The 19,668-nt window shown below is 46.2% G+C and overlaps 1 protein-coding gene across 7 annotated transcripts in view; it reads right to left on the reverse strand.

Moving 5' to 3' along the window:
• Nucleotides 1-19,668, reverse strand: part of ADGRB1 (adhesion G protein-coupled receptor B1) — a 294,461-nt gene that overhangs the window by 118,069 nt on the left and 156,724 nt on the right. For all 7 annotated transcript variants that reach the window (XM_080380266.1, XM_080380265.1, XM_080380263.1 and 4 more), the window contains 9 exons: nucleotides 18,794-18,895; nucleotides 17,160-17,266; nucleotides 16,192-16,386; nucleotides 15,083-15,151; nucleotides 11,220-11,328; nucleotides 10,172-10,315; nucleotides 6,746-6,821; nucleotides 2,836-2,938; nucleotides 1,615-1,658 (listed from right to left, as the gene is read on the reverse strand). In XM_080380266.1, coding sequence (XP_080236392.1) covers nucleotides 1,615-1,658; nucleotides 2,836-2,938; nucleotides 6,746-6,821; nucleotides 10,172-10,315; nucleotides 11,220-11,328; nucleotides 15,083-15,151; nucleotides 16,192-16,386; nucleotides 17,160-17,266; nucleotides 18,794-18,895 — 949 coding nt within the window. The remainder of the gene's footprint in view (nucleotides 1-1,614; nucleotides 1,659-2,835; nucleotides 2,939-6,745; nucleotides 6,822-10,171; nucleotides 10,316-11,219; nucleotides 11,329-15,082; nucleotides 15,152-16,191; nucleotides 16,387-17,159; nucleotides 17,267-18,793; nucleotides 18,896-19,668) is intronic.

Consider the following 19,668-nt stretch of genomic DNA (forward strand, 5'->3'; position numbering starts at 1 on the left):
AAAAAATGGATTTGTATACAAGTGCTTTAATCCCATTCCATCACGGGGAGACAACAGATTTAGCAGAGCAGGCCAGCTCCTATCCAAGCATCCTCCTGAGTCTGCCCACTTATACACAACTCCCTGCTCTGGGCTGACCTACAGACTCATTCTGCTCTCTGACAGTGATACAATACAATTACTTCTTGTATTACAATAAGTAATACAATAAAATACCACCTTACTAATTTCATGAAGGTTCCCCTGCATGCTGCTGTGTCATATGGTCAGCATAGCACAAAAGGGCTCCTGCATCCCAACCATCTACTAATGCTGGAGCAATTTGTACTACAACACAGAGGGACCGGTTTTGCCCTGGGCTACAACATGGGTGTGATTTCACAAGCAGGGAGTCCCTCTGGATCCTTCAGCTTTGCTTTGGATCCACTCATACATGTGAAATTAATCACAGACCAACAAGAACAGTAAGCTGACTGCAAATATGTTGCCCGCCTATGTGTGTATATGCTACTTAATGGAGCATAAGAGGAGAAGAATAGAATCATTTTTCAGATGCTGCAGGTAATAATAATAAATAATAATAATAATAAATGCAGAGGTAGGTGCCATATGCATGAGATCTCCGGGAGAGAAACTGGCTGTAAGCAGAAAAGAAGTCAGGTTGGTCCTCAAACTGAGATACAAAAGTCAGTGAAGTATAAACACCATTAGATCAAACACCTTGTATCCTTGTCAAGCTAACCCAGGATTTAAGGCCACACTTTCAGAGTGTACTTTATTTTTTTTTCCTAAGACGCACACTCTCTGACAACTACTTCCCATATGCGGTTTATGGTCCTGGCTCTTTGTGGTAACCTGGGATTTCTTTTTTCTCTGCTGACCACAATCACGTCACTCAACACCTCCTGGTCAGCGCCAGTCACTTCAGGAACCCTAGCAGAAATCATTTCACTGTATCACAGCCGCACAACACGTACTTCACCGCTGCAGGCCGTATTTGCAACAGCGGGCTCTGATTTTGCATTACTCTCCTCATGGTGCACAGTTTGGGGTGAGCACTACAGAGAGCCAAGCACTGTTGTGTCAAGTGCAGTTTAGGACAATCTGTGAAGGGCTCCACAGTCCTGGGTTTCAGTTCATGTGTTCCTCATGTGGGAGCATCCGAAACTGGAAGAGTCAAAATAAAAGGCCACTTTTGCAAAACGTAGGCTGGGGTCCAAAGCATCAAAGAAAGTGCAGACTCTCCTCCCTATGACCAGAAGCACACACAAACATCTCTGCTCCAATGCTGAGAGATGTTTCCCTGGCAGAGACCTACAATGCTCTCAGCATACAGGACCCTTCATGGTACATGCTGACAACACCTGATTGCAGAGCTTTACCTATAAGACCCAGTCCAACTGGCAATAACAGACAACACAGTAAGAAGGGATGCATTTGGGTGAAGGAAGAAACACTCCCCACCAGGGCGAAGCCAGCCATGGAGTTGGAGACAAGAAAAAACTGAATCAAGAGAGCAAGGGCTGACACTGACACATCACTGCTAAAATTGCAATAATTTCACCCAAAAAGAAAACGGGGTCATGAAAGTAAAGAGAAAGCCACAGAACTCACCCATCAGTTTCATCCCACAAGATGCAGGTCTGGTTGGTGGTTCCCTGCCAGGAGACAAGAAAGGAAAAAATGAAGCAAATCAGTGCTATGCTGTTTATGGGGTGTTTGGAGCTACTGGAATGAAACACGCAGGTCCTGTAGAACAGCTTCTGTTACTCTAAGCATGGTGTGTCTGATACACCAGATGGGCAGTCACAGGTCTCAGTCCTTGGAATAGCTCCTTTCACCCTTGGCTTGAATGGCAAGAATACAGTGGGCCTCAGCTTGTTCTGCATCAACAGCCCTGTAGAAGGCTTTGACTGTATCTTCCCTGACTCAACCTACTGATGTTCTTCCTTTTTCCTCCCCTCAAACAGAACCCTTTTGCTGTTCCCTTCTGTAAAGTGGGTCAAATACAGCATGTGCTTTTGTGGGACACCATGCTCAGAAGAGCCACAGCCCTGCAGGAGGTGATCAGGTGTGTTTAAAGCTTCCTGGAAGAGGTTTACCACTGAATCCAGCTGCAACTGTCTTAGACCCCTTTGGAACATCCTTGCAGGAAAGTCCAAAGCAAAGACATGTTGGGTCTAATATTCGCGTTGCAGACCCTCAGGAGGACATCTGAAACCCACAAGAACAGACTTCAGGGTATGTAAATGTCCATCACATACATCTGTTTTGGGTTGAGCAGGGGAACCTGGAGGGAATCTTCAACTGCTTTTTTAAATTACTGATCACAATGGTAATATTCATGCCTCTAGCTGCATCTGAGGACTGCAAAGAGCATTGCAAGTGTTAATGGAAACAATATTTCCCCTCCTTCTTTCCCTCCTCAAGGAAGATCATTGTTATAGCCCATTTTTTAATGAATACATAGTTCTTCTCCCGTGACCATGCCCACAATGAAATGTTGTGAATTTGGGACAAGCATTCCTGTGTTCCCTGTGCAAGCAGTGCTGTCACCCTCCTCCTGCATTGGCAATGCCTGAGCAAGGAACACAGAGCAGGCAGGGTTTGCATGGTTGACCAATACAATGCATGCTTGGCAGTGAGCAACAAGAGGACACCAACACCAGCCTCGTCTCAAGGTGGCAGTTGAGTTAAGGGAGATTGAAGGGCTCTGCATTGGCAAAGAGGTCTCAGGAGCCCAACAAAACCACCTCCTTCCTTGCACCAATACATTCCTGCTATGAAGAAGCAAACACGGTTGCGGGATGGTACAGGTTCCCAGGAAATACTTACATTGTACAGGTGGGAGAATTCAATTTCCAAGGGGGTGAGGAGAGACCGGGGAAATGGCTTAATTGTCACAGAGATGACTTTGGAGTTCAGAACAGTGCCGTTCCTGGGAAGAAGAGGAGAATGAGGTGTTTTAAAGGGGACTGATGGACCTTTGCAGAGCAGTGAATCCCAAAGCATTTGTCACTGGTGGTACAGGCTTCAGAGTACACAGTGCAGAAGGAGTTGCCCCCATTACTTTAAAATGTTATCAAAGACACTTCCTGCTGGTAGACCTCACCCGCTACCTTTTGAGCTCCCCTCACAGCCACTCTACATATATCCCTCCAGGAATCAGATCATTTTATGAACCACGTAAATCCCTAAAGCCATTGGACTTAAAGGCTGTATCTATCCCAGCAATAAAATAGTCCTGGACTCATCTTCTGTCCCTGACACAAGGAAACAGAGCTCATTTCATGTGCTTTCCAAAAAAAACCCCTCTGTTTTCCTTCTCAAAGGCTGGCTTAATCTGCGCTGCAGTAAGTGTTAGGCAGGGGCATGGCTGCCTTTAACAGCATATCCATGGGGCAGCACATGATCCTGTCCAGTTTACTACTGGGAGCACTGGCGTGTATCTCCATTCTCTGAGGATCAAAAGCAAATGGAAAGAGGCCAGACCTTGATGTCTAATGTCTGTGCCCAGAGAAATACCCTAATAAATCTGGCAGCCCTAGGAAATTTGGCTGTCGGGAGAGGCAATAAAGGAGGAGATAATCTCCCATATCTGTGCTCCTGCTCCCTGGAAGGCCAAATCCTTTGTAGACATTTCCCTGGACACTGAATATCTAAATACACACAGTACCTGGTGTTTCTGCAGCAGGAAAAGACTTGGGTGTTCAAAAAAGCAAGAGGTCCCCAGCAGTTGAAAAGGCTCCCTCTCTAAATTTACCATGAAGGAGTCATCAGTAGAGTGGTAGCCCAGACTCAGGCTGCTCCCAGCCCTTCCAGCACCCATGGGCAAGGGACATCTTTCCCTAACCAAATCTCTACCAAATCTACAGGCACTGGCAAAATCTTTCATTTTTCTTTCTGGGTCTTATTTTGCTTTTACAAAAGAATTATGTGGCAAAGATTTCCACTTGTTTAACAGCAACTGGATTAAAAAACACAACCAACCAACAAAAACACCAAAAGCTTGGAGTTGTACACAGATGTGTAAGGGGATGCTCAGAAAGTCACTACTCCACAAACAACAGAGGGAACAATAACATTGTTTTAGCAGAGTAAAGAAAAAAAGCAAAAAAAAAAAAAAAAAAAAAAAGAGTAAAACAAGTTTTCCTTAAAAAAATAAATAACTAAATAAATAAAAAAAAGAGGCAATAAAGTACAAATATCAGTCTACAAAGGAAAAGGGAGTAAAAATCAGCTCCAAGCTTTGAAATGTAGGCAGCTGTAGATAAGCTAAAAATGAGAGCTGCTGAAAGGTAAACACCAGCGCATGTCTTCATTAGCAGCTGTGTCTTGGTTCAGTGATGTTGAATATTTGCATGAACAACCTAGATGACACCGAAACATCCTTTTGAAGGCTGCAGACCAGGTGAGAATTGATGTGGTAAACAAAAGCAGAAGAAACATTTGGTTTTTCAGCGTGGCAGAAATTACTCATGCACAAACCGTGGAGGTTTCTTAATGGCCAAGTAGTCACAGCCCAACCAGAAGTTATCCCAGTGCATCCAAGAGCCAGCAAGCGCATCTGAGCTTGGAGAGTGCAAGGTGTGTGTGCAGAGCTACACACTCTGCTCTGGGGAGCTGTGACCCAAAATGTACCTGAGGAGACTGACTTCAGGGCTTTCAATTTCACTTTGAGATGGTGAAAGACTGGAGAGAGTTCAAAGGACAGAGACAAAATTAATCCAGGTGCTAGAAAAGCAGACAAAAGACTCCTGTTGAAAGGCATGTCTGACAGTTCATTGCATGTGGGGGATTTTTCACTTGCCCACCTGAAGACCCAGTGCCTGGAATTGAGTGTCAGGCACGTTCATCCTTAAAATAAAAGACAGTCTCCTAGCAGAGAAGGTAATTAAGCATCTGAGCAGCTTGCTGAGGGAGGCAAGGGACTCAGCATCATGGGGAATCCTTTAGGAAAGAAATGATCCGTCCTTCCTAAAAACACGCCGCAACACAGGTTCTGGGAAGAAAACAAAACACATCAATATCTGGCTTGGACAGGAGGTCAGATGAGCTCAGAGAGCTCCTGCATAGCTGTAAAGAGCACACAAACAGCTGTAAACATGCTGTTTGGTACATGGGGCCATCAGGTGCCAGGCTGTTGATTCTCCAACTGCTGCCCCTGTCCAGCTGGGACCAAGCGCTGCTCAACTCCCTGGCTTGAAAAATCAGGTACCATGTGTATCCTATCTCAGTTGTCACAGCTGCTAAGAACTGCAGGGCTCTCCGGATCCAAGGGGGCAGAGAAATGTGTGGCTCGAATAAGGAATTGCTGCTTGGGGGAGGTAAATTGGGACAATTAGGAACAGCTCAGCTGGTGCTGTTTTTTGAATTAAATCTACATTTTTTTCTTTTAGGAAAAATCACTCTGCTTTGAATCGACGTGGTCAAACCCAGGATCTGTGTCCTTATTGCTTGTGTGTAGCCAGGAATAACTGCTCCCTTTTGTGGTCAGAAATATTTTTACCCCATAGGCAGATGCTATACAGCTACATGGTTATTTAGAGACGTTCTTCTTAATGCTGTGTCCATTTGCACGGTGGTGAAGAGGTACTTTTCTGCTGCTGCTTCTTTTCTTTTTTATTTTCTTTTCTTTGACTCTCCATGGGTGATTCAGGACTGGATTTTTTTAAAGAGGGACTGTCCTTTAATTAAGGAACGTCTTAAATCAGATCTCCCGTGGGAATGCTGTTCAGAGGCTGTGGCTGCTGCAGCTGCTGGTTATCAGAGCTCATTCACTGCTTGGCCACAGAAAGCTGAAATACCGCTGGATCATTTGAGCCAATGATGTTTATTGCCCTTCTGATCTAATTCCCAGTGCTGTAATGGAAGATATTACAGAATACAGTTGGCTGGCTTGCTAATTCCTCTCTGCTCTCACTCGGAGCTCTTTTGCCATTGCCAGTGCTAAATCTGTAGGTATTTAAATGATTATCGGTGAGGAGAGATGCCCTGGTGTTTATGGTAAATGGGCTCATGCTAATCAGTGCAGAACAGATTTAGAAGGTGCCTTAGGATGCTTAATTTACTGCCTCAGTACCAGCCTTGGGAAAAAAAAAAAAAAGAGCAAGATAGCGAGAGAGAAAGGGAGAGGAGAGAAGAAAAGGAAAGGGAGCACTGAACACAAAAGCTTCGGTGCCCAAGGCAGTTTGCAGCAGCCGGGAACATGGTAGACATGTGCAGCCAGGCGTGCTGCTACTCTCCTCTCTTCTCCCTCAGCCTGTCTTCTGCCGTCATGCTCTTGGAGGGCTCAGCATGGCTGGCAGCTTCCTGGTAGCTTGGAAGGATCAAGGCAGCTAAGCATCCACCGTCTGTCAAGCCCCCCAAAATCCCTCGTGAGGAGGAGGGCAGCGTGAGAATCCATTCCTGGAGGGCAAAGGGTGGCAAGCAGCTGGCAGGCATGATGTGGCAGCGGCAACAGCACTGTGCCTCCCCTCAGATCTGTGGTGCACAGTGCTGAACATGGATGGAGAAAACCTCCCTGCCCCTTCAGCAAGCCATGTCTCTGATACATCACCCCACCTGAACATGCAGCATCCGTCAATGGGGGTCAAAATATTTGCACTGCAAATCAAAGTCTGTCTCGTTGCACCTAGTGACCTTTGCTTTTCCCCTGGAAGACTAGGGCTTTTCAGCCAGAGAGATCAGCAGGGAATCCTGGTGATATCCCAGCTGCTCACCCTCCCCAGGAAACCCCCCTTACCTCTGGAGGGAAAGTATGTTGCCCACATTCCGGTACAGCACGGTCCCCACCACGAAGACAGAGGAGTCGTCCGTCTCTGCAGGACACCAAAGGAAAGGGAAGAATACAACAGCACTGAGATGGTTGGGATGTCAGCTGTCCCCATGTGACACCCACGTGCAGGATTAGGCCTTGCGTGGAGGGGTCTCTGTTGGGGCACAGTCAATGCCAGCATCACTGTGGTGGGATGCAGTGCCTGATGCCACCACACCGGGTCTCCATCAGTCCCAAAGAAGGGCTCAGTGCCTTTGGGGTGACCCAGCACCCCAGGCGTCTGCCCTCACGTAGGGCTCGCTCATCCCTAATGACCAGCTTGGTGCTCCCCCATTCAGAAATCCCACTAATTCCTCCGACAGCACCATAGCAGACAAATCTGCAGGGTGGAAAGGTCTCTTGCAGCCACCCAGAGGCATTTGGACCTGTCTGTAGCTATTAAGCCATCATAGAGAAGAGCTGCGCTCAGGCTGACAAGAGCAGACAAGAAGGGGAGCTGTCCCACTGTGCCTGGTCTGACCCCACATCTTATGCACTGCCTTGGGAGGCCGCGGGGACCACGTTCCCAGATGAGCCTCTGAATCATCTGTGTGACCTCTGGGCATGTCATTTGACCTTCTCCTCCACCTCCTCCTCCTCCTGCGCTTCACAGTGCCCAGCTGCAAAAAGTAAGAACTTTTCCCTGAAAAAGCACAAGTGGCAGAGGCAGCCCTGTGGCCAGATTTTCAGGGGGAGAAAAAGAAAGTGTCTGGGTGAAAACCAATGTTGAGGAAGCCTGGGGAAGTGCCCTGCGGTGGGGCTCCTCTGATGTCTTGTACTGAGGCTGAACTTACAGTGCGCCTGCTCCATCAGTGCAGGGCAGACATGACTCTGCATGTCTATGTTCCTCTTTGTCAAATTGGGCTCGAGTGGGATAGTTGGTGAAAACCTAACTAGGGGAGACTGATAGACAGGCTTGCAGAGCAATTGCATAAGACATGCTTCTTCAGGAAAGCCGGCACAGCCTTTTGGCATTTCCCATGAATCCCTATGCAAACAAGGATCCTGCTGCCTTCAAAGCGAGTTTTCCCTTTTTGTTCTAAAAGGATTCGGTAGGGCATTTACAGAAACAACGTGTGCTCCTATGAGACTGTGAGTAAGCAAAGACCTAAGCCCCACAGGCTGGGTTGTCAACCTCCCAAGAAGGCACAGGATCCTGGTTGTAATAGAAGTGGAGGCTTGCCTTTCAGTTTGGGACAGATCTTTAATAATGAAAATGCCCATCAATCCTGGTATACAGAAATTAAACCCTCTGATGTGCTGCCCATCTGGAAGAGCATTGTGTTTTGGTCATCTAACATCCCCTCAGCAATGTTTGCTCACCAGCAGCATTGGCACAGCCTGCAGCCCCAAGAGGCACTTCACTCAACTATATAAATCAGTGCTGGCCTACTGAAACCAACTGTGCAAGGTCAGATTCCAGCAGTGACGGGGTCTGGTTTTGGTCTCACCAAGCTGCCTGTCTCCATCACTTTGCTCAGGATAGTTGCTCCTGTTCCCAGCAGCCAAAGAAAGGAGAGGATCAAAACTAACAGTGGTGCATCTCCACTATTAAGCACTGAGTAAACCCTTAGAAAGACCACCAGCACAAGACACTCAAAGCAGGGGCAGCAGAGCTGTGGGTGGTAATCAGGAAACCATGGAAAGGTAAAGACTGATGGGAAGCTGGTTCTTCAGGGTAGATGTCACCTTTTGTTTCCACAGTGACTGCTGCTCGGGGGCCCTACAACAGCTCTATGTGAGGATGTTTCTAATAGAAATCTGGAAAACAGTACCATGGGGAAGAGATGAGGCCTCTGGGACAGCCTTCAGCCCCAAAGCAGGATCAGCTCTGCCTGTGTCTGGTGCCAGTAGCTCGTCCAATGAATGATGGAAGGTTTCCAAAGCTGAAAGCTTTACAACCTCCTGAAACAAGCTGTAATAACCCTCCCAACTTACTCCAACTCCTCCAAGGCAGATAATGCTGTCCTCAAGGCACAACAAAACATAAGGAGTGCTTGACGTGATCCTTGCTCTGCCTATGACTCATTGTTTACCCTTGGGGGTATCACTTAACTGTTCTTGGCCTCATCAAGAGGCTGCTGCTGATGGCTGCAATGTTTCTATCCCCAGTAGGGAAGCCCATGACAAGAGGTCCTGGTATGACAAGAAGAGGCCAAAGGTCTTCTGACAGCAACAGCTCACAGTCACTGGCCTCTGTCCCAAGGAAGAACAGCACAGGCTGATGCAGCAGCCAGCAGCTTGCTCTCTCAAAGCCACTAGTGACACACACCGCATCAGGGCATCTAAAAGGAAAACCCACCATTTCCCAGCACTCTGCCCAGCTTACGGTCCTGCTTTTGAAAACTTAGGGCTCAATCCTGCCAAATGTTAAGGTGTTCTGCTAGAAGATTAGCACTCTGTGTTGGTTCCTGTGACTTGAATCCAGGTAAAGGCTGGATGCTCAGAACCCTTCAAGTTTCATTTCACATCTGGAAGTGAGGACAGCTTGGCTTATGCATCCAGCATTCCCACCTCCACACTGTGGCTCATATCCATGCCCTGCTGTGAAGCCCGTAACCTGAGTGATAAATGCCCATGCATTTCATTTCTGAGGGCAGGACATTTCACACAATTGCCACAAAACCATAACCTAGCAAAGTTTGTCCATACAGCAGACTCAGACCCATTGGTTGCTCAGTGTGACATGCTGACAGCCAGCTGCTTACCCTTAGATGACCACATCAGGGCTGGATCCAGTCCTAGAGGGCAACTGCAGCATTGTTTGCCTACATGGCCATGGTGATAGGTGGCAAAGCCATGCCCCTGTTGCACCTGCCTTGCTTGCTCTGGTTAACCATTCTTATGTGGTACCCACAGAGACAACTACCATTCACTACCCCTAATGGCAAGCCAGTGTACTCAGGGATGCATGAAAGATTCAGTTCAGCACCCAACGTGACGTGAAGAGGATTGCAAACTTATCTCAGCATTCACATGCATCGGTGACAGAGTGACTCGGCAGACGCAGGGATGTTTTAATTTCTTCCCAGGTTCAGAATCCTTGGAAGAAGCAATCATCATTGCGGTGTTGCTCTGAGTTTTTGTGCCAAATCCTGTTCTTTTCTAATTAAACTGCTTTTTTAAGAGATCTACATCCACATCCAGGCACTAAGCCTGCCCCTGAACTTCTGCAAGGAGTTTAGGTTTGACTCTTGGCCAGGCCACCTCTGAAAGCCTTATTTTCACTCAGCAAAGGTTCTGTGAGCAAATCCAGCTAAGCTAGAAGGAGAATTTGAAGAACAACCAGTTGAAGGAACCTGTCTTAGAAAATGAAGAAATACTCTTTTGAAGTGCTCTGGCTGTGCTGCCTACCTGTCAGCCCTGAAGACAAGATGCTCTTGGAGACAGTGACCTTGTCCTCTGAGTTCTTGGCCCACTCCACCATGCCCCTCCAGCCTTTCATGGGGAAGGTGATGTCAGTTGCTGCATTTGCAGGCAGTTTGTGAATGCCGAGGACTAGAGGGAAGCAAGAAAGAAAGAAAAAAAAAAGTAACCTTAGCCATCCTTAATAAATTCACGTGCTGAAAAAAGCATTGGAGGCAATAGTGTGAAATCAGATAGCAGAATGAGTGAAGCTGGATCTTGATAGCTATAGGAATGATGCTATCTTCAGATAATGTCTATGCATGGAGGAAGATGACACTAACTGTTGGGACTCATTCTTCTGTTCATTGAAAAGGACCTGCCTGCACCAAAACTGGCAGAAGAGAGGTCAGTCTACTCCAGTCTCCTGTCTCCAGGAGTGGCCAGTAGCAGTTGTGAAGAAGTGTGAGAAAGAACAGACCAAGGCATTTCTTGGTCTGTCGTCCCAGCTTCCAGCAATCAGCAGGACTTCCTCAGCTAGCGGCCATATCCAGATCATCAACTGTAACAGCCACCAATGGACTTCTCCTTTGTGCATTTTCCTAATCCCATCATGAACCCATCTGTACTTTTTGGCTTCTGCAACATCCTCTGGCAACAAGTTCCATGCTGTGATTGTGCATACAGCATAAATCAAATACTGCCTGCTGTTTGCTTGCTGCCTGATCACTTCATTGGCTGCTGTGCAGCTCTTGCACTAAAAAAATAAAAGGAAGCAACTAGTTCTGCCCAATTTGTCATCTGTTCTCCATTCATGGTTCCATAGATACCTCTCAGATCTCTCTGTGAAATCTCTTCTTCACGTTGAAGTCCTAACTTATTTGGAGAAAATCCACCCCGTATTTATGATCATCCATGTCTTTCCCCAGACCTTTTTAATGTTCCACCACCTGCTGCCTTCCCTCCTTCCCTTCCCACAGCCCAGGTTATACATACTGCACAGTAATTACAGCTTCCTGGGGTCTCTCCCCAACACAGGGAACGCAAATCAGCTCACCCAGATTGTCCGTCACTTGGTAGGAATCCCGGAAATCTTTCATGCGAAAGCTGATGACATCAATGAAATCCTCCATGAGCCTGAACAACTCCTTGGCGTTTGGCCCTATCTGCAGAGAGAGGGAGAATACTGACTAGCACAGATACTAATGAGCATGGCATGAGTTTCTCTGAGGGCAAAGGTTTCTGTCCTCACACATGTCCTGGAAGCATATGCTGGGTATAATGGAGTATTGTGGAGCTGTGCAGAATGAGGACTGAGAATTCCTAAAAACAAGCCTAGAAAAATAAAAAGAAAAGGGCAAGAAATAATAAGACATTCAGATTGATAAAATTTAGGCTGGAGGGCAATATCTCAAAGCAAATCAAAGGGAAATGTCTGAGACTCTCTGGAGCAGAAGAAAACCTACCCATCTCCTTTCCTTCCCTAGGATTACCTCTACTACCAACAACCCCACCCAGAGCAGGTAAGATACTGCTGATGTTTTTTATGGTCCTGTTCCTGCAGTTAATGCAAGAATAGAAACACACTAGGACAGTCTTAGCAGCCGTGATTTAATACAGTTCTACTTTCTTTCCAGGTCCATGGACTTGGGTATTTGGACCAGCCTAGCTGACAACTGGCCAGAGGCATTTGCAATTGCACATCCAGAGACATCATGACAGAGAGTGAAGATGTGTTCATGTTGATGTATTGAAGCTTTGCTCTCTGTCAGCTTCTGAGAGCTTTTCTCAAGCCTTAGATTTCCCTGACACTCAGGTATTTTATACTTGGCCTGAGAAACATATTTGGGCTACTTCTGATGGTATATATATATATGTTACCTACTGAGAGGGAGCCCACCAAACATTACCTCAACCAGCTTAGTTAATTTTGCTATCACTTGACTGAAAGCAGCCATGCCAAAGGACCTCCATGGTCTAATATTGAATCCCAGGCATCAGATTGCATAATCCTATCCAGAAAAGCATCACGATCTGGTTTTCTGCTTTTCTGTTTTGCCAGTACGAACTCACTTTCCAAATAACCAAGTTGCTTCTTTTGGGGCTGTCTTGGAGCGTCTCTGCCTCTTTTTTTCTTTCCTGGTGTTTCCCCGATTAGAAAGATATTGGCAGTAACTCTTCTTTGCCTGTATTTTGCCAGGCTAACACAAGGCTGTTAAACAATAACTAGTTTTCCAGTGACAGATTTCATAAAAGATAATCCACTTGAAATGAGCTGTGCTGACTACCTGTCTTTTCTTCAAAGCACATTTGCCCACAGGGGCTTAGCAAATACCATGAGAGGCTGAAGAACATCAGTTCAGCTCTTCTTTTCCTTTTCCACCACTTTTAACAGCGTTTTTGGTTCCTCACCATAATCCAGACCTCCTGAGGTGGCTGAGTGGAGCCAAAGGGATGGCTGGGGACAAGCAGGACAGCAGGATGGGATGGAGTCAGGGGGGAGACTAAGCCATTGAGTGTACAGGCAAGGAGCGCAGGGGAGGCCGTGCGTGTCTCTCTCTCTGCCTATCCAAAGAAGCCTGGTAAGACTAAAACCATATCAGGATCAGGTCAAAAACTCCTACCAGTACAGTAGGGGTAGACTTGAGGAGAAGTGAGCGAGGAAGCTGTTTTTAACAGTATGCTTTTGTATTCTATTAGAGATTGAAATCACAAGGTCAAATTAACTCCAGGTTACACTGACCATTGTCTTTTAGGCTTTTGTCATATAATGACCAACACAATTTCAAAAAACATGGTAGCTTTTCTCTGAATAATTTTCTGGGTTGATTTGCTTTTTAATTTCCTTGAACATCTCTGCCTGGGGAGCCACAGGGCACTGGGATGTGAGACTGTGATGAAGTTGCGTTTACTTTTAATGAGCAATTAGGGAGCTACAGATCTTGCTTTAAAATTACTAGTTAATCGTGCAAAACACGTGGCACAATTTTGGCCCAGCAGCTTTGAGGGAGAAGGACAGACTGATGAAACCTCTGTGGTCACCCAGTTCATGAAGATTTCTGTGACCTAAAGTCATAGTGTTGGTCTATCATCTTGTTTCCCTCTAAAATATATGCCAGGCAAACGTTCTCCCCATGATCCCACTCATGTAGGTTACAGTGATGCTGGTAGCAGGCTGGGCTGTATCTGTCTATAGGTGCAAAAAGCAGATTGTACAGGGAAAGCTGGTGGGCACAAATTGCCAAGAAGAGTAAGCTACAGCTGTTTTTAAGGAGATCAACAGGGTTTCCCTGTTGTCATGACAACTTGACAGTCTCCTCTGCTCTGTGCTGAAATGTCTACATGCACCTGTAGGCTTGAAACTGAGTATTTGGTCACAGACTCACGGAGTCACAGAACGGTTGAGTTTGGAAGGGATCTCGGATGTCATCTGGTCTGACCTGCCTGCTCAAGCAGAGCCACCTAGAGCCAGTGCCCAGGACCACATCCAGATAGCCCACCTGGAGCCATACCATGTCATCCTTTGCCAAATGCAATGGGAAAACACCAGATCTCAGGGAGAAAAGAGAACAGGTCCACAAGGCTGCTTAGTTCCTGGTGGAGTTCCTGTTGCATGAAGGAAATGTATTCAAGTCTCTGCCTCATGTTCTGGACTGTCAACAACTGTGTCAGCGCTTGCTGTCAGGAGTTTTTCCCAGAAGACTTCCCGGGTTGGTGTGAATATTACTGGACTCTCAGGTTACTCTTTGTGTTGGGTGATTTTTTTCTTGATTGCTTGGTATTTCCAGATCTCTTTGAGGAATTTTGCAGCAGTATCAGGTCGTTAAAAAGGAGCTGCTGGGTTCTGACCCACACCTCTGGGTACCTTCCATAGGACTGATCTCCCACAAAGGCTGAGTTACATTCCTTGTTCCGGTTATTTTGCAAACTGAGCTGGTGTTTGTGTTCCAAGGTGCAATACTGAGGAATGGACATGGAAGAAACGAGCTTTATCATAGGCCCTTCCACCAGAGTTGCTCGTCCGAGGCAGAACTATTTCACTGTAATGTGATTCCCAAAAGTTGGAGTGAGATGACAGCATTGAGCAGCCCAAGGGCTGGCCAAGGCAATGGCAAAAGGACAGGGAACAGGTCTGACACAAGCCCAAGCAGAGAGTTCAACTGCGGCAGAAGAGACAAAGGCCATACAAGACAGACAGAAAAACAATTAACACCTTCCCCCAATACATGAGAGTTTAAGTACAGAATTATTCAGCAGGATCCCCAACCTTGAGAGGAGAAATAAATCAAAATGTAACTGAACCCTGGCTCAGCTCATGCTGAGCAGAACCAGAAGCTCAGCTGAGCAGACCCCAGCTCTGAACTATGAAAATCCTGCTTGTCCTGCATCATTTTAGCCAGGAACTCAAACCCATGTAATCCCACTTCTTTGTCTTGACAAGAGGAAAGACTGGAATTTTAGCAAGCCAGCAGGGTTATCAACTCCAAACCAAGCCTGACCTCTAAGACTTATCCAAAATCTGCTATTCACCACCAGTCTTTCACTTTCTTCATGCAGAGACTCTGGCTGAGATCCTGTGGCTTACTGTATTACCCCATAAATATGGCTCAGCCAGGCACTAAGCTCACCTGCATGACCAGCTGCATGAATTGGCTTATTGACAGGCAGCTCTGAAGCTGACCAGAGGTGACTGTGTCTGAGCTGTCTGTCTCTTTCATCATAAGGATTTATCCAAGGAGAACAGCATTGGTGGATGGAAATATTTTGTGATCTGTGGCTGAAACGGATATATGTTGCACACAACACATTGTGGGCAAGAAGAGCTAGAAGATCATGTAGACACTTGGAAATTCCCATTGTCATGGCTTAACCTACACTGAAAGCCTGCTTTGTTTCAGGGAAGGTGTTGAAGGTTCATACCAGCTGAGCTTCCTCCCATTTTTCCCGGTTGTCCTCCGATAAAAGATTGCTTATGATCTGGACAAAGTTCTGGAGAAGGGAGACAAAAGAGGAAAAAAGAGGTGGTTAACCAAATGTAGCCCAGGCTCGGAAGGACAAAGTGATGTGAGAGGAACATGTAAGAACCAGCCATGCTTCAAGAGGGTTCTTATGGTCCCATCCCCAAAGGGTCCCACAGCATTTTACAGGCTTCTGCCCCCAACGATGTTAATGGCAAAACAGATTGTAGTAAGGTCTTTTTCCCAAGGCCTTCACTTTGACTACTGTATCTGCTGTGTTGGACTGGGAATATGTCTTGTATCCATTCTTGAAAGTTTTTAAGAACAGATTAGGTAGATATCTGTCAGAAACTGGTTAAAAACAGATGATCTTGTCTTGTATAAATCTCTTTCTATTCTATTTTCTACTATTTCTGTTATTTCCAGCACAGGGAAACCTTATGATCCTATTTAGTCTGTGACCAGGCAAGAGAAGTAGTCATTGATCAAAAGGGTGCTATGCATGGCAGTATCTTTGCAGCACACCACGAGAAGGAAGGAGACAAGATATTTCAAGATCATTGATTTTTTCTCTAGTTTTATCACCCATTGCAGATCCTGTAGGATCAGCTTAATGTTTCAAGTCATGGGGTGGTGAGCCATCCCAAGGGTATATCTTGTAGCCACTCTGCATGCAACTGCTGAAAGTAAATCCCCGGGATAAGAAGCCATCAAGACATTCTCCCACATCAACATCCAGGTACCCAATACCTCAGGATCATCTTTCCTTTAGTCATTAGAGTGAAATCCCTTCCGAATAATGTACTTGTATCAATTAGACTCCACAGTAAAGTGCTATCAGGTTGAAATAGTTCAGGGTGACTTTGGTTTTCAAGTTCCTTATAAGCCAGGGGGAATAATTTTGAAAGGAGAGATTGTTAACACAGAGAGACACTTCACTGGGACAGAAAACAGTCTGGCTTTTCATCAGCATTGTATCGGCTACAAAGAAAGTAATCAAACACTGAGCCCTGTGCATGCACATGCATCTGTAACCTGGCCTTGGTCTCCAAGATATTAATCTCAGCTCACCTGCACATCCCCAGGAGTGGGGCTATGATAAGCCCTACGGAAGATCTCTGTCATGTTCCTGAGTACGTCCATGGTGGACAGCAAGTCCCCACTGTAACTGGTCCCATCCTGGGAGATTTCCACAAGGTTTTGGAGCACTTCTGACAGCCCGTCTCCCATCAACCCACGCTGAGCTTTGGAAAGATGTTCCCTGGCCTGAGAAACAGAAAGAAACATGACAAACACTTTAGGGACAGTAAAAGTGATGGTAATGAGGTCAGTGAAGGAAATGCTGGGGGAAGGTTTTTGACCTTCCTGATAATTCAGAGTACAGATTAGATGAATCTGACAGTCTTTACTGGCCTGAAAGCCTGTGGCATCTTTAAAATGGTAGGAGAGCAGAAGTGAAAATTTCTATATGCTCACAAAGGAAAGGTTTTGTGTAGGTTCAGAAAAGATTGTTTTACCACACAGGTGCTATTCTGGCCATAACCCAAGGCCAGCTAACAGAATAATTTTGCCCCAAACCCTTGTTTTGTTATAAACAATTTGGAACTATTTTAGGACAGACTGTGGCTTGCCCTGAACATGGAAGGGCAGTTCTTATAAAGGCAATGCCATTATAAGGCAAGCCACAGGAGACCAGCAGAAATTCGTCACAACAATGAATTTAAGACTAACAAAAAATAAGTGGCTTATTTAAAGGTGATACAGTCACAGATATTCTTACTGATAATGTGATATGAAAGACCTGGTAGGACATGGATTCTGCCAAGATAGATATTGAAATACCCAGTGAGGAACCATCCCTTGTCCATACATGCATCACTAGTTAAGCAAATGAAACCAGTAAGAGAAAAGCAGGGGAGAGCTGGCATCTCCCTTTAACATGAAAATGATGTTTTCCTTCTTTTTTGTAACTATAGTGGTGTAAACAGACATTTGAGGGGATCCCAAACCTGCTGAGCTGAGAAACCAGACAGCCTTACCATCATCTGTATGTTCCTGTAATCAATAGAAACACACTTGATGTATGTAGGAGGCTCCCAATAAGCTAGCCCTTCTTCATCTAAAATGCATCTTCGAAGGATCAGCCCTGGAAGAGGAAAGAAATGAATATGGGAGTGAGGACAGCAGTATGAAAAGGCAAGCACCTTGATGGAGGTCACCCAGAACTGGCCAATGCATCCACGCAGGCATACCTACCAGCACAAAGGGTAGCAGGGGTATCTGCAGATGCCTGAACAACACGTGAAAACATGTAGGAAAGATTATTTCTGTTTTCTTCTGCATTTTCTTAAGGAGGAGCAGGACAGCTAAAGGAACTGGGGATGAAAACATAACCTTGCAAACTGGACATGGCTAGTCGAGGTGAAAGAATGTTTCTTCTGCCCTGGAGGGCAGCTTTCGTCCTGGTTCAGGAAATTCCATGAGCCTCCCCAGGTGGCATAGTCTGGTACTTGCATCTAAACCAGCTACAGTGGCTTGTGCTGCCTACACAGTCTCAAGGAGAATAAATACCCATCAACACCATCTTTGCATCAGCTGAAAAACCCTGAAAGCTGCTTGCGGTCCTCCCCCAGGCCTTTCCTTAGCTTCCGCCTACAGTAAGTTTTGCAGTGGCAGTCACATGCCTTTGCGATGCAGAGGAGCAGAGATATCAGCGAGGAGGAAGGGGAGAGGGATCACCTTGCCTAAGCAGTTATGCTGCTGTTTGGAGAGTCTCTGAGGAGCAGGTTTTGCTGGGTCCACAATCCCATCGATACTGCTAAATGATTCAGTGATCTTCCTATGGACACAGCCCTTCTTCTAGGTTAGTGTTTGGGGTGATACTGACTGTCTCAGGCTGCATGAGCCAGAAAGGGAGCTGTAGGGTTTGTCTGTATCTGACAACCTCATTCAAACAGTATAAAAACTTTATTACATTTATTATTGACACTGCTGCCCCCATTTCTGTTCCTGCCTTAGAGTGAGGAACATCCAGCTGAGGACAAGCTCCACCACCAGCATGTCTCCTGGAACCTTCTCTGCACTGCTTTCCACTCCTTGGGGAACACACAGCCATGGCCACATCAGACAACACCTGGATGCCCATATCCTACCACTTAACACTACAATGATCAGATCATCAACTTGAGCACCTGAAGAAATGTTTAGAGAGCTGCTATGTTGTCTAAGAAGGAGAGGACAGCACCTGAGTGTGAGTGGACAATGCAATTCCCATTTCCTGCTTTCAGATACTAGCTTCTTTTATGGAAAATGGAGAGAAACGTAACACCCAAGTCTATACGACTCTAGTAAAACCCGACTTGATTTTGCAGAGCTATTTGCAGATAATGGGGAGAACATACTACAGTAACCCTTGATTGCAAAACTGTCCCAGGACTAGGCAGTAGGTGGATGGGAGACCACCTCAGATTCTCCAGTACGAACCAAGAAGTTGTTAAACAGTGAAGGACCACAGAAACCCTGAGGAGTCAGTTTCACTCTGAGTGAAGGAAAGGAAGTCCATTTGCCTGTCCTGTCCTCCCACAGCCAGGTTCTCCTTTATCTTGGAGTCAAAGGATGAAGAATACACTGAAGGTGGGCTGGCCCCTGAGCCAAGGCATGCCGTCATGCTTACCAGTGGCATTGCGAGGACACCGGACAGCTGCAGCATCCCCAGCAGGAGTCTCTTTCCAAACCACAGAGCCAAGACTTTCCTCATCACAGATTTCGTGGGGCTCTGCAAGGAAGGAAAAACTCCATTGGTAAAGCTTCCTCCTCAGCAGGAACATGGAAAAGGGAATGGAAAGAGGAAATGGGGGAGCCTGGTCTCAGGGGAAAAACACTGTGGTGTCAGCCAGGAGGCCTGGAGGTGAACTCCCACCTCTGCAGCTGCTTGGTGCATGGGCCCTGACAAAGCCACTTAACTTCTCTGGAATTTGCTCTGCCTGTCTGAAAACTGGGCGTCCATCCATCCTGAGGATTAGCCTGCTAATGTGCATATAACAGCCTGGGAGAGTCCACTAACACATTTTCATTGCCTTGTGGCAGGTCTTTGCAAGAAAGCTGTTGTTGCTATGCCCTACTAAAGAGTTTTCTTGTTTAATGTGCAGATGTCCACCTTTCATAAGTGAACTCCATGGCTCCAGGCTCTACTCCTTCCATCCTTAAGGGTCACCACCTTCAAGGTCGGATGTGTCTAAAATGAAGTTCAGCATAAATAAATTGGAGTAAGAATGAAGGAAAGAACAGCAAGTAGATGACAAAACCAGATGGACATAACCCCTGGGTGGACTTCATTCAGGTCCTCTGTCTAGTGCCAGCTTATGTGAGGCCACAGGGAGAAGATCTGAGCACCAGCAGACTGCATTTGTATCAGCAGCTCATTTCCAAACACTGCTGCAGTCTGGGAGACTACAGAAATGTGTTTTGAGACATCACAGAGAAAACTCTTTGGAAGGAGGGTTTTGGATGCTTCTGTCTGTGCGTGGAGCTGAGTCGGCCCCAGAGTCA

This window comes from Falco punctatus (genome assembly GCF_963210335.1).
Source record: "Falco punctatus genome assembly, chromosome: 3".
In the NCBI taxonomy this organism is placed as follows: Eukaryota; Metazoa; Chordata; class Aves; order Falconiformes; family Falconidae; genus Falco; species Falco punctatus.